The 25593-nt window shown below is 44.5% G+C and overlaps 1 protein-coding gene across 1 annotated transcript in view; it reads left to right on the top strand.

Moving 5' to 3' along the window:
* The window catches only part of LOC140197599 (cadherin-2-like), a 216447-nt gene extending 211165 nt beyond the window's left edge, over positions 1-5282 (top strand). The window contains exon 16 of the mRNA XM_072257807.1: positions 3866-5282. Coding sequence (XP_072113908.1) covers positions 3866-4075 — 210 coding nt within the window. The 3' untranslated portion in view covers positions 4076-5282. The remainder of the gene's footprint in view (positions 1-3865) is intronic.
* Positions 5283-25593: the final 20311 nt, after the last annotated feature.

The raw sequence follows: 25593 nt of genomic DNA, 5'->3' as shown, positions 1-25593 counted from the left end.
CTTTGTTCCTGATCCTGGCATTTGTCACCCCAATGTTTCTAGAGAACTTATTTGTGGCTATTATTTTCTGGGCTTATTCAGATGATCTTTAGTTATGGAGAGAATTTCTGTACCTCTCATCCTCTTAGGTAGTGAGTTCCAGGTCCCCATCAAAATGTCCTCATTTTCCTGGTTTTGGAGTGTTTATATTCTCTGCTTAGACTTTTCTGTTCAAAGGAGACAAGAGCAATTCTGGTCACTCCATTACAGAAAAGATATGGAGGCTTTGTAGAGGGTCCTGAAGTGATTCACTGGGGTGCTGCCTGGATTAGGGGACATGAGCTATATGGACAGGTTGGACAAACTTGTGTTATTTTCCCTGGAGCATCAGGAGCTGAGTGGAGACCAGACAGATATTTATAAAATGATGATAGACACAGAGTCAGAATACTTTTTCCAGGATAGAATTATCAAGTACTAGAGGACATGCATTTAAGGTGAGAGGGCAAAAGTTTAAAGGAAGTGTAGGTCAAGTATTTTTTTTTACTAGGAGTGTTATGTGTCAGAGATGGAGGATGCAGATACAACAGTGACATTTAAGAGGCTATAAGATGGCGTGACTGTGCAGGAATGCGGGGCTATACTGTAGTGCTGATAGTATCACCTCAGTCTAGCTGCAGGCAGTTTCTCCTCTACTGCAGCCAAGTCCCTCACGGTTTTGAGTGCTTAGATTAATTCTCAGCTTCATCTTCTCCGATCAAAAAAAAAAAAGCACTGCTGGGTTTTCTTCTGTCTCTGTGGACTGCTCCCTCCCTCCACTATCTGAAAAGACTCTGTAGAGACTTTAATAATGTCCTCAAGTGTCCCGTTGACCATCTCTAACAGCTGATGGTATTTCACCTTTAAGTGAAAAATTGCTCTACTACCTTGTGTATTGAGGGTTCAGTTCATTTCATAGTCACAGAGTTGAACCACACAGAAACAGGCACTTCAGCCTACCATATCCATTCCATCCTATTTGCCTTGTATCATAATTGTATCTTACTGTGATTTGTCTGGAACAGGGTAGCACAGTGTCCTGCTGCGTTATAGCTCCTGGCCTTACTGTGATTTGTCTGGAACAGGGTAGCACAGTGTCCTGCTGCGTTATAGCTCTTGACCTTACTGTGATTTGTCTGGAACAGGGTAGTACAGTGTCCTGCTGCGTTATAGCTCCTGGATTCAGTGCAAACCTCCACTGTTGCTTGGGTACTTGAAATACTCTTCCTGTTGCCGCAAGAGCTCCCTCAGCATGCCCAGTCAGCTAATTGTATCCCAGAGATGAGGTGACTTAGAGCAGGTAAATCCCAAAATGAGCCAAAGGGGAGTTGTTGGGCTTTTGCTGGGGTAAATTGGTTTATTATCACTTAGCGAGAACAGTGAAAACTTTGTTTTGCATGCCATCCATAAAGACCATTTATTACAGCAGTGCTTTGAGGTAGAACAAGGGAAGAGCAATAACAGAACGAAGTGTGACAGTCACAGAGTGCAATGCAGGCAGACAGTGAGGTGCAAGGTCATAATGAGGCAGATTATGAGATCCGGAGCTCGTCCTATATACGAGGGGATCATTCAGTAGTGGGTTAGAAGCTGTGTTTGAGCTTAGTGATGTCTGCTTTCTGGCTTTTGTGTCTTCTGCTTGATGAGTGGAGGACAGAGAATGTCTGTGGTGGATGGGGAATATTCATTGTGTTGGCTGCTTTACTGAGACAGCGTTCATGGGAAGGAGACTGATGTCCACAATGTGCTGAACAGTATCTACAACCTTCTGCAGTTTCTTGCATTCACAAGCAGAGCAATTGCCTTACCAAGCCACGTTGCACCCGATTGCATGAGTTGCCGTGGCCATGGGCATTGGGAGCAATTGGACAGCAGATTCTGCACAGCATGACCCTTGTGGGCTGAATAGTCTCCTGAGTTGTGATAAATTAGGAAGGAAGCACTGAGCATTGTGTTTGATTCACTGGAAAATATCAGCCGCCTTTTCCAATAATGGAGAGAGAGCTGAGGCATGGAGTGAAAATTCCAGGACTGCTCCACAGTCTCTCTCCATAAAAGGTTGTTGAACAATACACAGTTTACCAGTTGGTATCTGATGCAGGTTTTAATAGCTGTTTCGAGCAGTGGAGTTCTGAAAGGTACTTGATCAGTGACTTTACAAAGGTCTGCTTTTCATATCCTGAAATGAGCAGCAGGGCATGGTTCCAGGAAAGTAGAAAACACTTGAAACTTTCCAATGTTTAACATACTTCATTGTTACAGATTCTAGAATTAGCCCTGACTTTCTCACCCGGGTAGTTACTTTCAGACAGAACAACACATACAAAATGCTGGAGGAACCCGGTAAGTCAATTAGCAGCTATAGAGAAGAATAAACAGTCAACGTTTCAGGACAAGGCCCTTTATCAGGACTAGAAGGGGGAAGCCAGGATGAGGAGGGGAGGAGTGCAAGCTGGCTGGTAATGGGGGAGGGGGAGTAGTTTGGGGAGGGGAAGGATGAATTAAGAAGATGCGAGGTGATAGACGGAAAAAGTAAAGGGCTGAAGAAGGAGGAATCTAATAGTGAGCCAAGAAAGAAAGGGAAGGAGGGAGGTGATGGGCAATTGGGAGAAGAGAAGAGGTGCCCTCATGGCAATAGAGCCAGCCATGGACAGAATGGGTAGTTGAATTGAAATGGCAGCCACTGGTCTCCTCAGTGATCTTGCCAGCTTGTACTCCTTCCTGTCCTCCACTCTATTCTGGCTTCTGCCCCATTCCTTTCCAGTCCTCATGAAAGGCTCAGCCCAAAACATTAACCTCTTTATTTCCCTCCATGGATGCTGAGTTTCTCCAGCATTTAGTGTGTGCTGCTGAAGATTTTCAACATTGTAGAAAGTTGTGTTTATCATCGGGCAGAGTATTGGGACAGGAGCTGGGATGTCATGTTATAGTTGTAAAGGGCATTGCCATGTGTGGAATATTGTATGCAGTCCCAGTCTCCATCCAAAAGGAAGGATGTGATTAAGCCAGAGAAGTTGCAGAAAAGATTCACTAGGATGTTGCCTGGACTGGTAGGTTTGAACCTGGATAGGCTAGGATGGTTTTCCCTGTGCTGAAGAAGAGGGGTGACTTTAGAGAGGCTTATAAAATCATGAGGGATACACATAAGGTGAATGGTCACAGTCTTTTTTGATAAGAGTCTAAAACTAAGAGGTCATAAGGTGAAAAGGGAGGGATTTAAAGCAAACCTAAACAGCAACTTTTCACACAGGCCATGGTGAGTATAAGGAATGAGCTGCCAAAGGAAATGGTTGAGGCAGGGATAATAATATCAACTAAGAAGCACTTGAATAAGTACATGGACAAGAGGGGGTTGGATGGTGTGGTATGTGGTATAGGGACTGATTTACAATATTTAAAAAGGCATTTGAATGGGTACATGGATAAGAAAGGTTTAGAGCAATATGAGCCAAATGCAGCATTCGGGACTAGCATAGGAAGCTAAAGGTTGAGCTTTAGAGGTTGATAGGGGTATAGGTAAGGTACATGATCAATGTTTTCATCGGGTGGGTGGGGGGCACAGGTTTAAGGTGAGAGAGGGAAGATTTAAAGGGGACCTGAGGGGCAAGCTTTTCACAGAGCTTATGCACATCAAACTGCCAGAGGAAACGGTAAAGGCGAGTACAATTACAAAATTGTAAAGGTACACAGATGGGAGAAGTTTAGAGGGATGGGGGTCAAACAAAGGCAAATGGGACTAGCTTAGTTGGGAAACTTGGCCGGCGTGAGTCACAGCCTTAGTTTCGATCTTATGGGTGACTCAGTCCCACACAGTAACCTAATGCAGTTTTTTGTTTAAATGTCACAGGGGCTCAAGGCAGCAGACAACGATCCCACTGCACCTCCTTATGACTCACTGCTGGTGTTCGACTACGAGGGGAGTGGTTCCACAGCAGGATCATTGAGCTCCCTCAACTCCACGAGTTCTGGTGGAGACCAGGACTACGATTACCTGAATGACTGGGGGCCACGGTTCAAGAAGCTGGCGGACATGTATGGCGGAGGCAGTGACCTCTAGGGCCTTGGTTCCTCCCCCCCACCCCACCGGGATCAAATGTTGCTGACTACAAACTTTTAACCGATTTATTCCCAGCAGAAGCAACAAACATACATACACATCACACTCACGAGATAAAGGCTAGGCTTTAACTCACTAGTCAGTTATAACAGGCGCTTGTCAAAAGCTTTGGTGTAGGTTGCAAAGTTTGCATCAGCGGGATAATCGGTAAATTGACACTGTTTTAAGGAGAGAAATTAATTGGTTATAAGAGCTCTGTCACACTTGAACTTCAAAGTACAGAAGCACTGGGACGTTGTGCCTTTTTGTACACTTTTTCATCTGATTCATTAGAGTTAATTTACATGCTTTAACAATAACTGTGACATTTTTTGAAGTGATTATCTCTTTTTTTTCTGCCGCCCCTCCTCAGGTGAAAATGGGGATGGGGGAAAACATGGTTTAGGAAATAATGAGCTGTTCTCTGCTTTTTTTAGTTTTAAGAAAGATGCTAAGAACACCAAATTTCGTAAACCTGCTGTCCGTTTTATTAAGCGTGGAAGGTCAGCCAATGATCCATCGGATTTCTGTTTTGGAAGTGCTAAAGTTTAACTTGGGTTGAGTAGAGAGTTAAATGGTGGAGATCACCGCCTGGATTTATAATGGGGCCTTTTAGATTTTGTCTTCTCGATGGGGTTTGGGGTTGGGAGCAGAAGTTTACATTTGGGAGGAAGAGTTTGTGTTCCAGACTCAAGCCAAGACCTGATACTGACATTTCTTTTTGGTTGTTTTTTTTGTTTTAAATCCACTGTATAAAATGAAAGTGTACATAATGTTAAAAGCTGTAGTCGACAAGATCTTCGGGACATGTTTGAGAAAAAAAATTTCAAAAAGAAAAAAAAAATTGAGCGATTCCAAGGAATTTTTGTTGCATGTTTTTCCCCTGACTGGGTGAACCTAGCGATGGAGAACACTTCTGGAGAACATGATTGTTGACCGATTTGAGACGTAGATAGACCATGACAATGATGACTATTTTCTTTGTAATTCTTAACTAGCACAAGCATTTTACATAATTTGTACCAAAAAGCAACAGGGGTGGGGTTGTAGCTGGAGCACTAATTAATGAAGCAAGAGGGAGTAGCAATGGTGTTGGCAATTTTACCGTGCACCTGAAGTATTGCACCTCTGCCCCTGAAATAAATTAAAGGCTACTTTTTTGATTTTTTTTTTGCTGTTGGCTTTATTTTGTGAACGTATCTGAAGAATTTTACATTTATCATTTTACAGCCTCATTGTTGCTTCTAGAATGTGGAACAAAGTGAAAGATCTACTGTGTGACCAGAAGACCAACATAGAGGGTGAATAAGCTGTAAATATGACTTAGTATTGTCACACGTGCCAGGGTACAGTCAAAAGCTTTGTTCTGCATGCCATCCATCTGGATCACTTCATCACAATGCATTGAGGTAGTCAAGGGAAAAACAATAACAGAATTCAGAATAAAGTGTGACATTTACAGAGAAAGTGCAGTGCAGACAGACAATAAACTGCAAGGCCATAACGAAGTAGATTGTGAGGTCAAGTCCATCTTATCATATGGACCATTTAATAGTCTCTGGACAGCAGGACAGAAGCTGTCTTTGATCCTTGTACCTTCACACTTTCATATCTTCTGCCCAATGGGGTGGGGGGGGGGGAGGAGAGACAAAATGGAAGTGGCAATTATGGAAGAGGCAAAATGAAGGATTTAAGAAGGAGGCAACGTGGAAAGGGGAGGTGCGTAAAAGTGGTGATCAGTTCAGGAGTCTGATAGCAGCGGGGAAGTAATTGTTCTGGAATCTTGTCTTTCAATCACCTGCATCTACTGCTGGAAGGTAGAGAGAAAAGGGAATGGCCAGGGTAGCAGGCTTCCTCACTGATTCCTCACCAGATGAAAAAGGACTGGGTGGAAGGATATGACAGGCCTGTGATAGGAAGGGCCTGCAGGTCCTGTCAGTCCAGAGCAAAGTAGTTGTCACACCAGGCTGAGATGCAACCTGTCAGGATGCTGTCTGTAATGTGTCTGTATAGAGATTTGTTCGAGAGAATTCTTGTGGACTTGTCAAATCTTTTCAACATGGAGGGTCCAGGTGAGATTGCTGGTGATGTGGATGCCAAGGAACTTGAATCTGTTGACCATCTCTACAGCTGCTCCTTCCATGAGTACATGGTTTTGGTCAGCCCTCCCCCACCCTCCACTTCCGAGTCAACAAGCAGCTCTTCTGTCCTGCTGATTGCTGCTTGGATGCCATAACACACAGTTTGCCATCTCTTTCCTGTGCTCAATCTCACGTTGTTGATCCAGCAGATAGTAGTGGTATCATTGATGAGCTTAAAGATAGAGTTGGTGCTGTATCCAGCCGCACAGAGTAGAGCAGGGACTGCCCAGACAACCCTGGGGAGTGGGGTGGATGAAATGCTATGACCAGTGCAAGATGGCAGTCAGCCAGTTGCAGATAAGGGCCCCAAGACCAAGGTCCTGGGTGTTGAGGTGAGTTTATTTTGATACTGGAATTGATTTATTATTGTCACACATACAGTGAAAAGCTTGTCTTGCATGCTTTCATTCAGGTCAGATCATTACACGGTGCACTGAGCATAGAACAAGTTAAATACAGTATAGCAGCCACAGAAAAGGTACAGCTTACACAGTGAAAGTTGAGGTCAAGAGTCCATCTTGAATAGAATCTATCCTTGGACTTGGTGATATGTGCTTTCAGGCTTTTGTATCTTCTGCTTGATGGGATGGGGAGAGAAGAGAGAATGTCCTGGATGGATGGGGTCTTTGATTTTGCTGTCTACTTTACTGAGGCAGTGAGAAGTGTAAACAGAGTCCATAAAGTGGAAGCTAGTTCCTATCTTGATCGGAGCTGTGCCCACAACTCTGCAGCTTCTTGTGGTTATGTGCAGAGCATTTGCTATAGCAAGCCGTGCTGCTAATACCAAGCTTATTTTGTGCTGTGGTGATGAAGGCTGAGCTACACTCAGTGAACAGCAAGGTAATCCAGCACTGAATGCAGTGCACGAGAGATCTCCATGGACATGAATGATGTGGAATGCTAGTAATTCCATACATTGAACAAGAATGTTAAAAACTGGCAAATGTGATCTTTTAAAAGAGATTACAAATAAAAAAAAACTAGGTGCTGAAAATTTGAATCAAATCAAATTTAATGCAAATACTTTGCAGTACAGGCAGTATCTGGGAGAGTGAGGAGTTATCAATGATGAAGAACGGACTTCCTTTCTCTAGAGATGGTTGTTGATTATCTACAATATTTCCTGTTTTTATTTTGAAAAGGAATTGGATCGATGTTTGAGAGGAACATTCTGTGCTGATCTAGCCCATAGGAAGGATATGATTATGCTGGAGAGAGTGCAGAGGATATTGGTTGGATTAGGGTTCTTGAGTTACGAGGAGAGAATGGAAGGCTGGGTTTGTTTTCCCTGTAATGAAGAGGTCTGAGGTATGACCTGATAGAGGCATAATTATGGGAGGCATTGATTCTCGTCATTGTTTTGCTGATTGTCAAGGGAGAATCAGAAACGAGGGCGTAGACTTAAAGTGAAAGGATCCGAGTGGCAAGATGTTTTTACACAGGTAGTAATTAATATGTGGAACTCACTGCAAGAGGAGGTGTGGAATCAGACACGATTATTGTGTTTAAGGGACAAATACACAATGCAAGCTATAGAAGGGGACAGCCCTCCTGTGCCCCCAATGCAGCCTCCTCTACAGTGGTGAAACCCAATACAGACTAGGGGGCCACTTGTTGGGCACCTTCACGCTGTCTGCCACAAAAGGCAGTGGCTACCCATATTAATTCAACTTCCCATTTCCAATCTGACTAGTCTGTCCACTGCCTTTTACTGACATGATGAAGAAAAGCTCAGGTTGGAGAAGTTGACACTTCTGGATAGCTTTCAATCTGATGGCATGAACATTGATTTCTCTAACTTCCAGTAATTGCTAACCCCTCCTTCTGCCCTTTTTCCATTCCCCATTCTGGTTAGCCTTTCAATCCATCTCTTTTCCTCACTTGACCATTACCTTCCTCTGGTTCCTCTTTTCCTTCCTTCCATAGTCCACTTCCACTGTCCCCTCCTATTAGATGAAGGGTCTCGGCCTGAAATGTGTTTATTCCCTCTGTAGCTGTTGCCTAACCTGCTGAGTTCCACCAGTATTTTGTGTGTGTGTGTGTGGCCTAATATGGGCAAATGAGATTAGTTGATGGGTAAAAAGCTCAGCATGGATGTGATGGGCTGAAGGGCCTTTTTCTGTGCTGCACTCTGCAATAATAAGCAATCTATTGGGAGAGAGCAGGGGATGAAAACTGTTGGAACTCCTCTACAGGGAGCTGGCACCATCCTGATGGGCAAATAGTATCCTTAGTTATTTAGACTTCTAGCAGCTAGAGAACAAAGTACCAATTTAATGGCATGGCCCCCACAGCATGGAGCAGTGCAGCACAATATAAGCCCCTTGGCCCACGAGTGCTGACCATTTTACCCACTCTATCCCCTCTTTGTCAATCATCCGTATGTCCTATTGTCACAATATGTCAACAGTGGACTTGCATCAGGCTGCTGTTCATTCACTACAGCTCAGTGTTCAACATAATCATACCCTCAGTTTTAATCTAAAAGCTCCAAAACTTAGGCCTCTGTACCTCCCTCTGCAACTGGATCCTTTGACTTCCTCACCAGGAGGACAGGGTGCAGATTGGAAACATCATCTCCTCCTCACTGATGATCAACATTAGTGCACCTCAAGGGTGTGTGCTTAGCCCACTGCTCTACTCTCTCTACATCCACGGCTGTGTGGCTAGGCACAGATCAAACACCATCTATAAATTTGATACAACTATTGTGAGAGTTTCAGATGGTGACAAGGAGGCATACTGGAGTGAAATAGTGAGATAGAGCAGCTGGTTGGTGTTGCAGCAACAGCCAGCCATGTGCTCAGCGTCAGTAAGACTAAGGAATTGAATGTCGACTTCAGGAAGGGTAAGTTGAGAGAACACACACCAGTAGTCATCAAGGGAGCAGAAGTGGAAAGGGTGAGTAGTTTGAAGTTCTTGGGTCTCAACATGCTGATACAATTACAAACAAGACATGACAGCAGCTATATTTCATTAGGAGTTTGAGGAGAACTAGAATGTCACCAAAGGCACTCGCAAATTTCTACAGATGTACTGTGGAGAGCATTTTAACTGGCTGCATCACAGTCTGGTGGGGGGGGGGGCACTGCATAGGATCAAAATCAGCTGCAGGAAATGGTAAACTCAGCTCTATCATGGGCACTAGCCTCCCCAGCACCCATCATTCCGAACCCTCATCACCTAGGACATGCCCTCTTATTGTTACCATCAAGGAGGATGTGCAGGAGTCTGAAGACACCAACTTTTCAGGAACAGCTTCTTCTCCACCATCAGACTTCTGAATGGAACTGAACCCATGAACACGTAATTTGTATTTTTCCCCATCATTTTTTTTTACACTACTTGCACTAATTTGTTGTATATACTTATTGTAATTTATAATTTCTATGATAATGTATTGCATTGTACTGCTGCCACAAAACAAATCTCACAACATATTCTGGTGGAATTAAACCTGATTCTAAGTGTCCCCTTAAGGTCCCTAATTTATCAGCCTCTACCACCAACATCAGCAGCGTGTTCCAGACACTGGAAAATGCACAAAAATCAGAATCAGGTCTATTAACACTTAAATATGTTGTGAAGTTACTTGTTTTACAGTACAGTGCAAGCAAAATTTACTGTTCAATGGTGAGGGTCCTTAGTGATGCTTGCCAATTTTTAGAGGCACTAGCTTTTGAAGATGTTCATAGTGGTAGGGTAGTTGTGCCCATTATGGAACTGGCTGGGTCTACAGTCTTGTGATTCTGTGTACTCGATATTCAAGGCACACCTCCACAGTTTTGCTATCAGAAAGGCATGATTGATAGAAAGTACAATAACCAAAAATGGACATAGGAAAGTAGTTCCTTTGAATTCAATAATATGGGAGCTCATTCATGTGTTTAGCTGTTTATAAATTGGTTGTTCATAACGGAGGGACAGTTTGCAATCCTATTTGCTCAATTTGGAACCCAATCATCCTCTGCCTTATCTATTTACTGTCTATAGTTGTCCAAATGCATCTTGAACTATTATTTATTTTTTAGTTAGAGATAAGCATGGTTATGGGTCTTTCCAGCACAAGGAGCCTCCACTGCCCAATAGCACCCACATGATAATTAACCTACACCTTTGGAATGTAGGAGGAAACCCACGCAGCAGTGGAGAGAATATGCAGACTTCCAGACAGTGGAATTGAACCCAGAAACCTGGTTTCTGGCACTGTAATAGCCTTACACTAATGGCTACACTGTCATGCTCCCCTCCTGCTTTTTCACCACCCCCTCTGGCAGGGAGTTCCCAATGTCAATCATTAGCCTAGCCTCAAATTCAGGAACACCCTGGTGAATCTCCTCTGCAATCTCTCCAACACAATCACACCTTAACATAGAATAGTACAGCACAGGAACAGCACCTTTGGGCCCCACATATCTGTGTCAAGACTGGTGCTGGAACTAACCCCTTTTGCCTGTACGTGATCCATATCTCTCCATTCTCTGCATATTTATGTGCCTGTCTTAATGGCCTCTCAAACACCACAAACCTGGTGGTAGACACCTGTTCCAGACACCCCCTATATTAAAAAAATGTCCCACACATCTCCTTTAAGCATTCACCTCATCTTAAATTAATGTCCTTGGATTTTACTTTTCTGCTTTGGGGGAAAAAGATTCTAATTCTGACTCTCTACCCTGTTCCTGCCTCTCATAATAGTATTTTCTACTCTCCCATCAGCCTCCAGCACTCAGGCAGAAACTATCCAAGTTTGTCCAACCCCTCTTATAGTTTCTACCCTCTAATCCAGGCAGCATCAAACCTCTTCTGCACTCTCTCCAAACCTCCACATTCTTCCTGTAATAGGGCAACCCAGAACAGCACAAAATACTCCACATGCGGCCTAACCAAGTTTCATCATCATCATCAGGTACCGTGCCCAGTTTGAGATTTGACTGCCATGGCCCACATACTCCTGTTTCGGGTCAAGTGGATCAACTCATTAATATTCATTTCCAGTTCCCTAGCTGCTGTCTCCATCATCATTTGTCTTTGTCTTCCTCTTGTTTTCTTCCCTTCAATCTTTCCCATAATTACCGTACATTCTAACTCCTCTTTCCTAATCACATGTCCAATGAAGTTGCGTTGCCTTTTCATGATCTCATACATTATTTCTCTTTTTGTGTTTGCTCTGTTCATGACATCCTCGTCAGATATTCGTTTTGTCCATGATATTCTTTGTATCCTCAAAAACCACATCTCTGCTGCTTCAATTCGTTTCCTCATATTACTAGATACTGTCCAACATTCTGAACCATATAACATAACTGGATAAATGTAACAATTCAGTACTCTGAGGCGGGTGGTCATGCCTAGTTTACTCTTCATTCTCGTAAAGGTGTCTTTTGCCATCCCTTTTCTTCTTTTGATGTCCATGTCACCCCTGGCATCTGATGTCACCCAGCTTCCTAAGTAGCAAAAGTTTTATAGAACTGCAAAAAGTCTTGCTCATACTCAACCCTTGACCAGTGAAGTCAAGCATGCCGTAAGCCTACTCTCTCAACCGTCTACGTGCGTGGCTATTTTCAGGGGACTATGGATTTGGATTCCCGAGATCCTGTTGTACATCAGTACTGTTAATGGTCCTACCATTAAATGAATACCTCCCCTACTCTTCACCTTCCAAGATGCAATACCTCACACTTGCTCAGATTGAACTGCCATCTACCATTTCTCTGCCCTTACCTTCAGCTGACAGTCCTCGACACTGTCCACAGCACTACTAGACTTTGCGTTGTGTGAAGAAATCCATTTGTTTTTCTGTTCTTCTGTGTGATGGATTCCCATGTCCATCTGCCCTCGCCCCAAACAGCAGTTCAACATCTGTAGTGAAGTACAATAGCTGGGACAAGCTGATGGAATTTCTCCCCCCACCAAATATGCTTCACACCATGAGCTTGTCAAGAGGTTGTGCTTGTAAGTTGTAGTGTTAATGGAAGGAGATATATGGATGGCATCTCCCCGCTGTAATAGCTCAGCTGTCAGGTTGAATTTACTATATCGGATGCTGGATGATGTGAGTTACAGAACCTTTCATAACCATGTTGAAAGCAGGTATCAATCAATGCAACAAAGTCCACTCAATGTGTTTTTAAAGAGTTGTAAATATCAGAATGTATTTCCAGGAAAGAGTCTGCTCAAACACTCTACAAAAGGTCAGATGGTAGTAAAGGAATATTGTTTCTATGCAACCTTCCACTTCTACTGGACGGCAATGAAATATTTCCAAAGCACCATCAACCTGCCAAATGACTCCACCTTGCATTCTTCATACCATTCTTCAGTAAAGAATTCTGCACTGAACCCATCTGCCTGCAAATGATGCATATCCATACATATGTGTCTATCTAACTGCTTCATGAATGCCACTACCATATTTGTTTCCACAGCTGCCCCCAGAAGCCTGTTCCAGGCACCCACAGTGTAAAGAAAAAAAGCCCCACACACCCCCTTTAAACTTTATCTCTCTCACCATCAACATAGAAACCCTATAGCACAATACAGGCTATTCGGCCCACAATGCTGTACTGGACATGTACTTACTTTAGAAATTACCTAGGGTTACCCATAGCTCTTATTTTTCAAAGCTCCATGCATCTACCCAAGAGTCTCTTAAAAGACCCTATTGTATCCACTGAAGCTGTGGCCACCAGCATTAAAGGTAACCATTCTGTGTGAATACCTCATCATGAAGCACTGCCTTTTGAAGATGTCCTCGATGGAGGGGCAGCAAGTGCCCATGTTGGAGCTGGCTAAGTCTACAAACCTCGGCAGCTTTTCTCGATCCTGTGCATTGGACTATTGGAGCCTCCAAACCAGACTGTGACGCAACCAGTCAGAATGCTCTCCACAGTACATCTGGAAATTTGCTGGTGGGGAGTCTCTTCATCATAGCTGGGAAAGTGAGAAAGTTTTTTAGCTTTAATTTTAGGGTGGATGGGAGAACAATGGATGTCTCTAACCCTGAAGATGATGGAGCCATCTGGTTGTGGGATTAACGAAGGCGTTGGGAAGGAGAGGCAGGAAGCAATGACTATGGGGGTTTGTGACTCTGGATGATTGGGAAGTAAGAGGTGAATGATCTTCTACCACCCCAGAAGCCAAGCAGTCTTTCCAGGTGAAGCAGTGATTCACTTGTGTAGTGAGTCTGTTCTCTGACACTGGAGAAACCAAACATGGGATAGGTGCTCTCGTTGCAGAACCATTTGCATTTAGTCCGCAGAAGTGGCCCTGAGCTCCCCATCGTCTGTCACTTTAATTCTCTGTCCCTCTCCCACTTTGTTGGCCGGTGGTGTAGTGGTATCTGCACCAGACTTCAAGGTGAGTGGTCCCAGTTTAAATCCAGTCGGCTCTTTGAATGTTCTCCATCCGTGCTGGGTTGAGCATCGAGTTAGCAACTCAGCCTCATGGGAAAAAAACAGATAAAAGTGCTAAAGAAATGGTCAGGATGCCTCCTGATGAGCCACAAGGCACTGAAGTGAATAACCACTCCCACTTTGACCTATCAGTCTATGACCTTCTGCCCTGGTACAGTTGTCCATTTCAAGCCTGAGGACAGAAGCTCATCTTCTGTTTGAACATTCTCTCCCACATACCCTCTCGCACCTTCTTACACTCACTCTCACTCCACATTGTTCTCCACATTCTGTCTCTCCCTCTTGTCTCTCTCTGTATTTATCCATCTCCCCTCCCCATGATTCTTTTCTTCTCTCTTTCCCCACACACACTTTTTCCATCTCTCATTACCTCTTCTTTCTCTCTCTAATTTTATTTCTACCTTTTGCTTTCTCCATCCCTCTCTCCCTCTCCTTCTCTTTCTTTCACTAATTTTCTCTCTCTCTTTCTATCACTATCTTTCTCCCTATCTGTCCCTCTCTGTATCCCTCCCGCTCTACCACTTTCTGTCCCCATCTATCACTGCTATTCCTCTCTCTATCCCTATCACTCTGTTTCTCTGCCTACAACACACTTCTTCCTCTACTCTCCCTTTCACACACTTTCACTCATCACAATCCCTGATGATCGCTTACTTTAAAGTAAATTGAATTTGTTACAGTCCTATTTACAACGTGCAGCATATTGTATAACTTTTCCTCGAGACTAGTGATGCGCAGGATTTCGAATAAGATGGGTATCACTGGGGGAAATTCTCTGAGGAGGTGGCAGACTTAGAGTCTTAAAAGAAAGATTAGCAGAAATTCACTGTGAAATCATGAATGTCTCAAAGCTATGTTTTATCATGAAGGTGGAGGCTGACAATGCTGGAGAATGATTTTTTTAAACCCAAGTGCAACCAGTAACTCGCTAAGTGTTGCCTGGCCGTTTGGGAATTTCGAACACTGCCTTAATACCTTGGCCTTGAGCCAGCTTCAGAGAACATCCAGCCACCGTGCTAGGCAGTTATGTCCTTGTCGTCCGTGACCTCCGCCAGCTGTGTTGAAGAGCTGGGTTTGTGGTGATTGCCTAATACAGGACTGTTGATTGTTGGAAATCAAGGACATCAGCATGAGAAGCATATGCATTTCTCCATCTCTCCCTCATCCCGGGGGATCTCTTACCGGCCCCCTCACTCTGCATGAGTTACTCCCCTCCCGTGAAGCCTCACTTGCATTCTTTTCTCTTCCACATATTTACTCCAGGGTCTTCCTCACTTCTTCTCTGTCTCTCTCAATTTCTGCATTCACTCTCCAACCTTTCTCAGCCATTCTCCTTATCACTTTGTTCCTTCCCTCTCTCCATCTCTTCTACCTCCTACTCTCCTAGATTTTCTCCTACTTTATGACCTTCATTCTCATTGTTTTCACCCTCTCTTTACTTCCCCTTCTTCCTCCTCCCTCCTTGCTGCCTTGCCCTCTCAATGACTCTCACTCTTTCTCTTTCCACCCCTCTCTTCCCTGGCCATCTTTCCTCTTTCTCTCCCTCTGTTTCCCAGTTTCTACATTCTTTCTTTCCGTGGTCACTATCCCTCTCTCACTTCCTGACTCTACTTCTCTCTGTCCTCTTTCTCGATCACTCCTCTTTCTTTCCTAGCCTCTATATTACCCCACTCACTCAATTTCCCAATTCTTCTCACTGTCTCTCAGTCTGTCTCACTTTCACTCTGTCTTACCCTCACTCTCACTTTCTCACACATTCCACCTCATTCTGCCAATCAATGAATGAATGCACTTTTTAATCATTTCTTACACTGACAATTGGCAGTGAATGCACACTTCAACTACAGTTTGGAACTTGGATACAACTGGGCCGTTTTCTCAGGGGTGTCGGAGGCTGAGAGAAGACCTGATAGAAGTTTATAAAATTGAGAGGCATAGACAGAGTCTCACTCAGGAGAGAAATGTCAAGTTCGAGGGGACACATATTTAAGGTGAGAGGGAGAATGTCTGTGGGGTAAGTTGCACAGTGAGTACTGAATGCCTGGAATGGGCTGCTGGAGCCCAAGCCCATGAAGATCAGTGAGTCTGCTGGAGAATGAAGGTGACAGTCTGTCCAGGGTTTAGGGCGCTGTGTATGAGCGTGGGTGTGAGGGACGGGTGGGGCTTGATTTGCTTTGTCACTTGGTATGTTCTGTTTTGTTGTGTTCTGTGTCGTTCTGCCGAGCATGGTGGGTATTCTATGTTGGCGCCAGAATGTGTGGCGACACTTGCCGGCTGCCCCCAGCACATCCGTAGCCATGCTGGTTGTTAACAAAAATGATGCACTTCACTGTATGCTTTGATGTACATGTGACACATATGAATCTGGTGGTGGGGGGCAGATATAGTAGCGGCTTTAGGGTTATGGATTATATGCAGGCAGATGATATCAGTTTAATTTGGCACAGACTGAAGGACCTGTTCCTGCACTGTATTGTTATATGTTCCAATTGTGTAACAGGTCCATACTCCTGTAAGGTTGGTTTATAACACAGTATTTTTGCATTAACAATACTCCACAGTGTATCTGTGAGGTCACCTAGGCAGTTCAGTGAAAAAATCTCATTGGTAAAATTTTATCATCAGTTGAATGTTGTCCCTAAGGTAGGAATCAACCACCACCACATTTCACGGTGAAGTGGAAACACGTTTTTCAGTTCACAAACACAGGAAGTCACAGAAAGAGGCCATTCCGCTGTTGGAGTCCGTACTAGTTCAGCGCAAGAGACATTGCATCCCCTGCCCTCTCCCATGTCTGCAAGATCCCTCCTTCCAGCCCAGTCATAGTCACACAGGCCCGTCCACCCTTGCCCAGGTGTCTTTTTAATGACAATGTATCTGACTCAACCACTTCCTCTGGCAGCTCGTTCCATATACAGATCAAAAAGGTTGTCCCTCAGGTTCCTATACTCTCTTCTTAAACCTACGTTAAACCTGGTCATCTCACTATAGGAAGGATGTGGAAGCATTGGAGGTACAGAGGAGATTTACCAGGATGCTTCCTGGTTTAGAGAGTATGCATTATGATCAGAGATTAAGGGAGCTAGGGCTTTACTCTTTGGAGAGAAGGAGGATGAGAGGAGACATGATAGAGGTGTACAAGATAATAAGAGGAATAGATAGAGTGGATAGCCAGCGCCTCTTCCCCAGGGCACCAGTGCTCAATACAAGAGAACATGGCTTTAAGGTAAGGGGTGGGAAGTTCAAGCGGGATATTAGAGGAAGGTTTTTTACTCAGAGAGTGGTTGGTGCATGGAATGCACTGCCTGAGTCAGTGGTGGAGGCAGATACACTAGTGAAGTTTAAGAGACTACTAGACAGGTATATGGAGGAATTTAAGGGAGGGGCTTATATGGGAGGCAGGGTTTGAGGGTCGGCACAACATTGTGGGCCGAAGGGCCTGTACTGTGCTGTACTATTCTATGTTCTATGTCCTCTAGTTCTTGATTCCTCAACCCTGCAGAAACAACAATGTGCATTAATACCATTTATGTCCTCATTCTCCAATGCTCCAATAAAAAAGTTTCCTCTAGTCCTTTATAAATCTATACATTCTTGGTAAACTGGTAAATATTGTCACATGTACTGAGGTACATGAAAAACTTTGTTCTGTATCCCATCCATACAGATCATTTCATCACATCGGTATATTGTACTAGTACGAAGGTAAATCAATAACAGAGTGCAGAATCATAAGCACAAGAAATTCTGGAAAAACACAGCAGTATACACAAAATGATGGAGGAACCCAGCAGGTGAGGCAGCATCTATGGGAATAATAAACAGGTGGGAAAGGAAAGCCGCTGTGTCGAGCACCTTTGCTTCATCTACAAAAAGCAGGAATTCCCAGTGACTGAACTTTTTAACTCCACCGCCCACTTCCATTCTGATATGTCAGTTTATGGCCTCCTCTACTGCCAAGATGGGGACAGTCGCACCTCACAATTCAGCTCCAATATAATGGCAAGGACACCGATTTCTCTAACTTCTAGTAATCTTCCCCCTCCCCTTTCCCCACTTCCATTCTCACTCTGGCTCCCCTCTTATCTCACCATACTACCTCCTGCCCCTCCTCCTTCCCTTTCTCCCATGGTCCATTCACATCTCCTATCAGATTCCTCCTTCAGCCCTTCACCTTTTCCACCTATCACCCCCCCCGCCCCCCCCCCCCAAGCTTCACACTTCATCTCTGCATCCCCACCCATCTGCCTTCCCCTGGCTTCACCTATCACCTTCTATCTTGTACACCTCCTCCTCCACACCTGCACCCTCCTCCTTCTTCCCCTTTCCAGTCCTGTTGAAGGGTCTCCATATGAAGCATCAATGGTCTAGTCCTTTCCAAAGATGTTGCCTGACCTGCTGAGTTCCTCCAGCATTCTGCACATGTTACAGAGTGCAGAATAAAGTGTTAGTTACAGGAAAACGTGAAATGCAGACAGACAATAAGGTCCAAGGTCAGAAAATCACCATTCCTGTAAAACTTAAAAAAACATTGTTAATAATTTGCAGAGACCTAGCATTGAGAGTTGAAAGGTGAGACTGATTCTAACAGAAGTAATGAATGGATCTTGACACAGGATTCTGCAGATGCTGGAAACCTTGGGCAACACATACAAAATGCTGTAGAAACTCAGCAGGTCAGACCATTTTTCCCGTAGTAAGGTGACCAAAACTGAACACAATATTCCAAATGTGGCCTCACCAGTCCATCTTTAGATGCATAAGATCTTTCAGCAAGAACTTTCAAGGATTGTCGCCTTTTAAGTCTTTATCACTCAGTCGACATAGGATTGCTAATGTCAATCATCTGGGCAACGTCATGTCACTGAAGGGATCTTGTGTTTTTGCCACGGGCAGTCAGAGCCACAAAATAAGGGGCTGGTCATATAAAAGTTGGGTGTGTAGAAATCCTTTCTCACAGAGGGTGTTGAATCTCTGGAATACTTTGTCCCTGGGGGTGGTGAAGGCCAAATTAGCATGGAATATTGACACAGTCCAGGCCCACCATGTTGAGCTGGGTGGTGTGGCTCATTGGGTTGGACGGGGCATATTCTGTGCTGCATCTCTAAAAGTACATCTGTAGAGTTTTTGTTAGAGTGTTCGGTGACAAGCCAAACCTCCTTTACCTCCTAGGAAAGTAAAGGCACCAGCAGATCTCCTCATGATTGTACCTATGTGCGTGGCACAGGGCAGGTTCCCTGAGAAGTTAATGCCCAGGATATGAGGTTGCCAAATTCTGGGATGAGTGTTTTGTCCTGCCACAAGCAACTAGAGAAATTAGATATGCAATGCTTGGAATCTAGAAGAATGAAAGACTATCTTATTGAAACATCTGAAATCCTGAGGGAACACAACAGGAGAGGTGCCAAGCTGTTTCCAAAGGAGTCATGAACAATAGGATATAGTTACAAGGTTAGTGACAGGTCATTTAAAACTAAAGTGTGGAGGAGCTTCATCCCAAAGTGGTGAATCTCTGCAATTCTCCTTCCTGGAGAGCTGTGGAGGGTGGATCACTTGGCTTGTTTAAAGAGGAGGGAGATACATTTATAAAAGATCAGGGAATTGAGAGCTATGGGGAAATGGCTCAGATGGGAAGTTGGCATCAGCTATGAAGGATTAGGTTTGAGGGGTTGATTGGCCTACTTGTGTTATATTTTCTTATGTGTTCTGTATAACTGACTGTGATCGGACCATGGGAGTCTAACACAGTCAAACTCCTAGAATACACAAAGCACACACAGACACAATTACACACCCACACATGCATACACACAGACACCATTACACACACACTGACACACAGACACCCTTGCACACAGACATGCACACATACATGCACACACTGACACCCTTACAGACATACATGAACACACCCTTACACACAGACATACATGAACACACCCTTACACTCAGACATGTACACTCACATATAGATACATATGGAAAGATGCACACAGACACAATGATATGCACAATGATGTGTAAAAGAGGCAAAATTGCTTCCTTTACACATCATTGTCACATGCACACAGATGTACTTGTGCACGTTCACACACACTGTCAACACCTTTCATTAGCTGCCCTCCCAATGCACTGCCACTTTACAGTTAAACCCCACGCCTCATAACTACATTGACAGAGTCACTGTCCCTGTTGTGTTTTCATAAGCCCTGCTGCTACCTAGAAGAGTTCCTTTGCCTTCAGTCACTTTGTCACTTTATCATTTCCTGTCAGTCACTGCGCAGATCATATACCTAGACAATCAGTCTAGGTATATAAGCTAATGGTATGCATTGGTCATGATCTTTCAAGGATCACTTGATTCTGGCATGGTCCTGAAGAACTGGAAAATTGCAAATGTCATTCCACTCTTTAAGAAAGGAAGAAGGCAAAAGAAAGGAAATTATAGGCCGGTTAACCTAGCCTCAGTGGTTGGGAAAGTGTTGGAGTCTATTATTAAGGAGGGGGTTTCAAGGTACTTGGAGACTAATGATAAAGTAAGTCAAAGTCAGCATGGTTTCTGTAAAGGGAAATCTTGCCTGATAAATCTGTTAAGAGTTCTTTGAGGAAGTAACAAGCAGGGTGGACAAAGGAGAGGCAGTGGATGTCATTTACTTGGATTTTCAGAAGGCTTTTGATAAGGTGCCATGCATGAGGCCACTTAACAAGATAAAATCCTATAGCATTACTGGAAAGATACTGGCATGGATAGTGGAATGGCTGATGGGCAGGAGGCAGCGAGTGGGAATAAAGGGAGTCTTTTCTGGTTGGCTGCCAGTGACTAGTGGTTTTCCTCAGGGGTCAGTATTGGGACCGTTACTTTTCACCTTGTTTGTCAATGATTTAGATCATGGAATTGACGGCTTTGTGGCAAGGTTTGCTGATGATACAAAGATGGGTGGAGAGTTAGGTAGTGTGAGGAAGCAATGCAATTGCAGCAGGACTAGGACAAATTGGAGGAATGGGCAAGAATGTGGTACATGGAAAGCAGTGTTAGGAAATGTATGATAATGCATTTTGGTAAAAGGAACAATAGTTCTGACTATTATCTAAATGGAGAGAAAATTCAAACATCAGAGATGCAGAGGGTCTTGGGAGTCCTCGTGTAAGACTCCCAGAAGGTTAATTTACAGTTTCAGTCTGTGGTAAAGATGGCAAATGCACTGTTGGTATTCATTTCAAGGAGAATAGAACATAAAAGCAAGGAGATAATGCTGAGGCTTTATAAGACACTAGACAACCACACTTGGAGTATTGTCAACCATTTTGGACCCCATATCTCACAAAGGATGTGTTGTCATTGGAGAGAGTCCAGCGGAGGATGATTCCAGGAATGAAGGGTTAACATATGGGAAGTGTTTGCAGCTTTGGGCCTGTGCTCACTGGAATTTAGAAGAATGCAGGTGTTCTCATTGAAAAGACTAGATAAGGTAGACGAGGAGAGGATGTTTCCTATGGTGGGGGTATCGAGAACTAGAGGGCACAGCCTCAAACTTGACGGGCGACCTTTCAGAACAGACGTATTTTACTTTTTGATTTTTTAAAATTTTGTTCTTTATACTCATTGTTACTCCAGATCTGATGCAGCAAAAAAAAACAATCCTTTTTTTAGGTTAGCTTGGATTATGAGGACACGCAGTCCTCTTTTATTGTCGTTTAGTAATGCATGCATTAAGAAATGATACAATTTGTTCCTCCAGAAACACAAGACAAACCAAGACTAAAAAAAAACTGATGAAAACCACATAATTATAACATATAGTTACAACAGTGCAAAACAATACCGTAATTTGATGAAGAACAGACCATGGGCACTGTAAAAAAAAAAGTCTCAAAGTCCCTCGAAAGTCCCATCATCTCACACAGACGGTTGAAGGGAGAAACTCTCCTTGCCATGAGCTTCCAGCGCCGCAAACTTGCCAATGCAGCATCCTGGAAGCACCTGACCACAGTCCGACTCTGAGCCCATCCGAAAACTTCGAGCCTCCAACCAGCCCTCCGACACCGAGCACCATCTCTGCCGAGTGCTTCGACCCCGGCCCCGGCAATAGGCAAAGCCGAGGATTTGGGGCCTTCCCCTCCAGAGATTCTCGATCGCACAGTAGCAGCGGCAGCGAAGCAGGCATTTCAGAAGTTTCTCCAGATGTTCCTCTGTGCTTCTCACGTCCATCTCCATCAAATCAGGATTGTGCATGGCCCCTATTTAACAAATACAATATCAATTTGGAGTGGCCACACGTGCTGCGTTGCGCCGCCATCTTCTCCTCCCCTCCGAGTGGGGAGTTTGATCTTCTTTACACTCGTGTGCTGAAAAATGACTGTAAACAATCTTGGATTTTGAATCCAAACAAGAGGAATTCTGCAGATGCTGGAAATTCAAGCAACACACATCAAAGTTGCTGGTGAACGCAGCAGGCCAGGCAGCATCTCGAGGAAGAGGTACAGTCGACGTTTCAGGCCGAGACCCTCCATCAGGACTAGGACTTCGCCAGTCCTGACAAAGGGTCTCAGCCTGAAACGTCGACTGTACCTCTTCCTCGAGATGCTGCCTGGCCTGCTGCGTTCACCAGCAACTTTGATGCGTGTTGCTTGAATTTTGAATAAACGATTGGACAGGCACACAGGCACTAATTCAATGTATAGGCTGTTGCAAAATGCTAAAAGTCCACCAGAGGGCAGTACACGCCAATAATTCCAGACATTTTCCACAGACCTGGGTTTGGAGTCGAAATGTAGATAGTTCTTACACCCGTCCGTCACCCTCATCCCCACACAGATACTGCCTCTTTTATGTGCTACCTTCCCATAACCCTACAAGAAGATGGCAGCTATCATCAAGGATCCCCACCATATGGGCCATATCCTCTTCCTGCTGCCATCAGGCAGGAGGTACCGAAGCCTAAATACTCTCAGCACCAGGTTTAGGAACAGCTACTTTCCTATAGCAATCAGGCTCTTAAAGCGACCTGCACAACCCTAACCCTACCCCTACCCCTACCCCTACCTCAGCAGTGAACTCTGCAGACTACCTCTTGTACTAGCACGGACTTGTCTCTGATTGTGTTTTTGCACTACTCTTATTTTGCAGTCTTTTTCTTCACTGTCTTGCATACCTTATGTCTATAATTTATGTTGTGTTTGTACCTATATTCCTGTGATATTGCTGCAAGCAAGTTTTTCATTGTACCAGTACCTCACAGTACTTGTGCACTTGGCAATAAACCCAAACCCAGGTTGGGGGAGCAACGCCTCATGTACCCTCTGGGTAGCTTCCAATCTGATGGCACAGACATCAATTTCTTCTAACTTCTGGTAATTTCTCTCCCCCCCCCACCCTTTTGCATCCCCCCTTCTGGTTAATCTCTCACTCCTCTTCTCTCGCTTCCCTCTGGTTCTCCTCTCCTTTCCTTTCCTCCATTGTCCGCTGTCCTCTTCTATCATATTCCTTCTCCATCAGCTCTTTACCGCTTCCATCCATCCCATCCCAGCTTCTTACTTTAACCCCCCACTCCAACCAACCAGGCTCTCACTGACCTGATCTCACCTTTCACCTGCCATCTAGTACTCTTTCCCCAACCCCCTCCACCCCCTTACTTTGGACGATTTGCTCAGTAACCTCTAGTTCAGCAGTGATGTTGCAGTAAAGAAGTTTTTAAATTGAGTTTGGTTATAAATCCACCCTGCACATCAACGACAGCACCACCTCCCTTCCTGATAGGCTGAATACCTTGTATGCTCGATTTGCAACATTGAATGATGTGACTGAGGAAATTCCCCTTGCCCCCTGTGGAACAGGTACCCGTTCTGGTCAAGTTGTGGAGCATCCTAGCCAGGGTAAACCCAAACAAAGCTGCGGAGGCAGAAACGTACCTGGTCAGGTGCTGAGGAACTGCATAGTTAACACAGGTCTAACGGCCATCTTTAAAATCCCTCCGAAGCAGACCACTGTCCTCGCAGGCTTGAAGGCAGCCACCACCATTCCGGTGCTCAAGTGAGCGATGGTACGGGACTAAATGATTACTTCCCTGTGACACTGACTTTAACAATGATTAAGTGCTTTGTGTGGCTGGTAATGGATTTTTTTTAAAAAAATCCACCTTCCAGCTACATTGGACCCTTTCCAGTTCTACTGCTCAACCCATCCATTAATGATGCCAAAACCTTCGCCCTCCTGTCTACCCTGTCCCACCTAGAATGATGGCTCACACACACACCAGGATGTTGTTTATCAACCCCCATCCCTCAGAGGCAGCTGGGGAGATCGTCCTTGTTGGGACTCGACGCCCCTCTCTGTAAATGGATGTTAGACTTCTTGAAGGAAAGACCCCGTCAGTCCAAGTTGGCAGCAAAGTCTCGAGCTCCATCACACTGAGAACCAGTGCTCCCCAGAGCTGTGTGCCCGCTGCAGACTCACGACTGCACTGCCCAATCCAGCTCAAATCGCATCGTCAAACCTATTGATACTACTGTGGTTGGCCGTATCAGCAAGTGTTGAGTTGACATACAGAGAGGAGACGATGAGGCGTGTCAGATGGTGAGAGAACCCGAGCCGCTATGTGGACAAGACAAAAGACATGATTGCACATCAATGTCTTTGCCGTGGAGAGAGTGAAGAGCACAATGTTACTTGACATGCACATAACCTGGACCCACAACACCTCCTCACGGCAGCCTCTACACTTCCTGAGGGATTGAGGTGGGTAAGGCTCCCTGTTCCTGTTCCAACAACTTCCTACAGGAGCCCCATCAAGAGTGCCTGCCAAGGAAACTGCAAGGCGTCGGACTGCAGGACCCCACGGATGATAGTAAAAAACCGTCGGGAGGATCACTGTGGTCTCCCTCCCCCTTATTTGTGTCTTTTACTGGGACCATTGCAGACAAAGGAGCCAAAACATTGCTGAGGATCCCAACCACCCATTCCACAATCTCTTTGACCTGTTCCAATCAGGAAGGAGGTACAGGAGCATTGGGACTTGGACTGGCAGACAGGGTAGCAGATTTTTCCTCAGGCTATGAGACTAATGAACACCCTGTCAGCACCAAGGTCTCACACTAGGACAGCTCTTGACTGTTTACCTGTGCTGCGTACTACATGCATTTTGAATTATATCTTATTAACTTATTTATAGAGTATTAATATTTTGGTTTCTATGATTTGGGCGATATATGGTTTGTTGGGGCACCATGGTAGGGAGAGAAGTTGTTTCATTTGGGTCATTTGAAATGGTCATGATAAACAAACTCTCCCCATCGCTCATTGACGTAAATGAGGATGATAAAGAGGCCTCCTGCGCTGGATACGCATCAGCCTGATACAGCCCAGAATCACATCTGCTTCCAATATCTGTACAGTTAGTTAAGATATCTTAACGTGACTAAATAATCAATTATTGCTTAAAACCGACGGAAACAGTGTCGACTGTAGGAAACGTGGCTGCCGGTCAGGGATACAAATGAGTTTAAGGAAACAAGGTTTTCAATTCCCAATACCGACTATCTTGCTAGCAAACCTACAGTCTCTAGTAAATAAAATCAAAAATCTCAGAGCTAGGGTGCTGTATCAGAGGGACATTTGTTTCATGGAATCCTAGTTAACCCCTTCCATACTGGACGTAGTTCACGGAATCCTGGTTAACTCCTTCCTTTCTGGGCATAGTGATTCAGATTGATGGATTCACTATACACCATCAGGGTAGGACTGTCGAGTCTCTCAAAAGCAGAGGTGGAGGAGTATGCCTCATGATCAACTCTTCTTGGTGCACAAATGTATTAGCGTTGTCCCAATTCTGATCACCAGACCTGGAATATCTTGCAATTAAGCACTCATTTTAACTGCCGGGGGAGATTTCTGGGATGATTTTGGTAACGGTGTACATTCCACCTC

This window comes from Mobula birostris, chromosome 1, assembly GCF_030028105.1.
Source record: "Mobula birostris isolate sMobBir1 chromosome 1, sMobBir1.hap1, whole genome shotgun sequence".
NCBI lineage: Eukaryota > Metazoa > Chordata > Chondrichthyes > Myliobatiformes > Myliobatidae > Mobula > Mobula birostris.
This window is presented reverse-complemented; position numbering and strand designations above follow the sequence as displayed.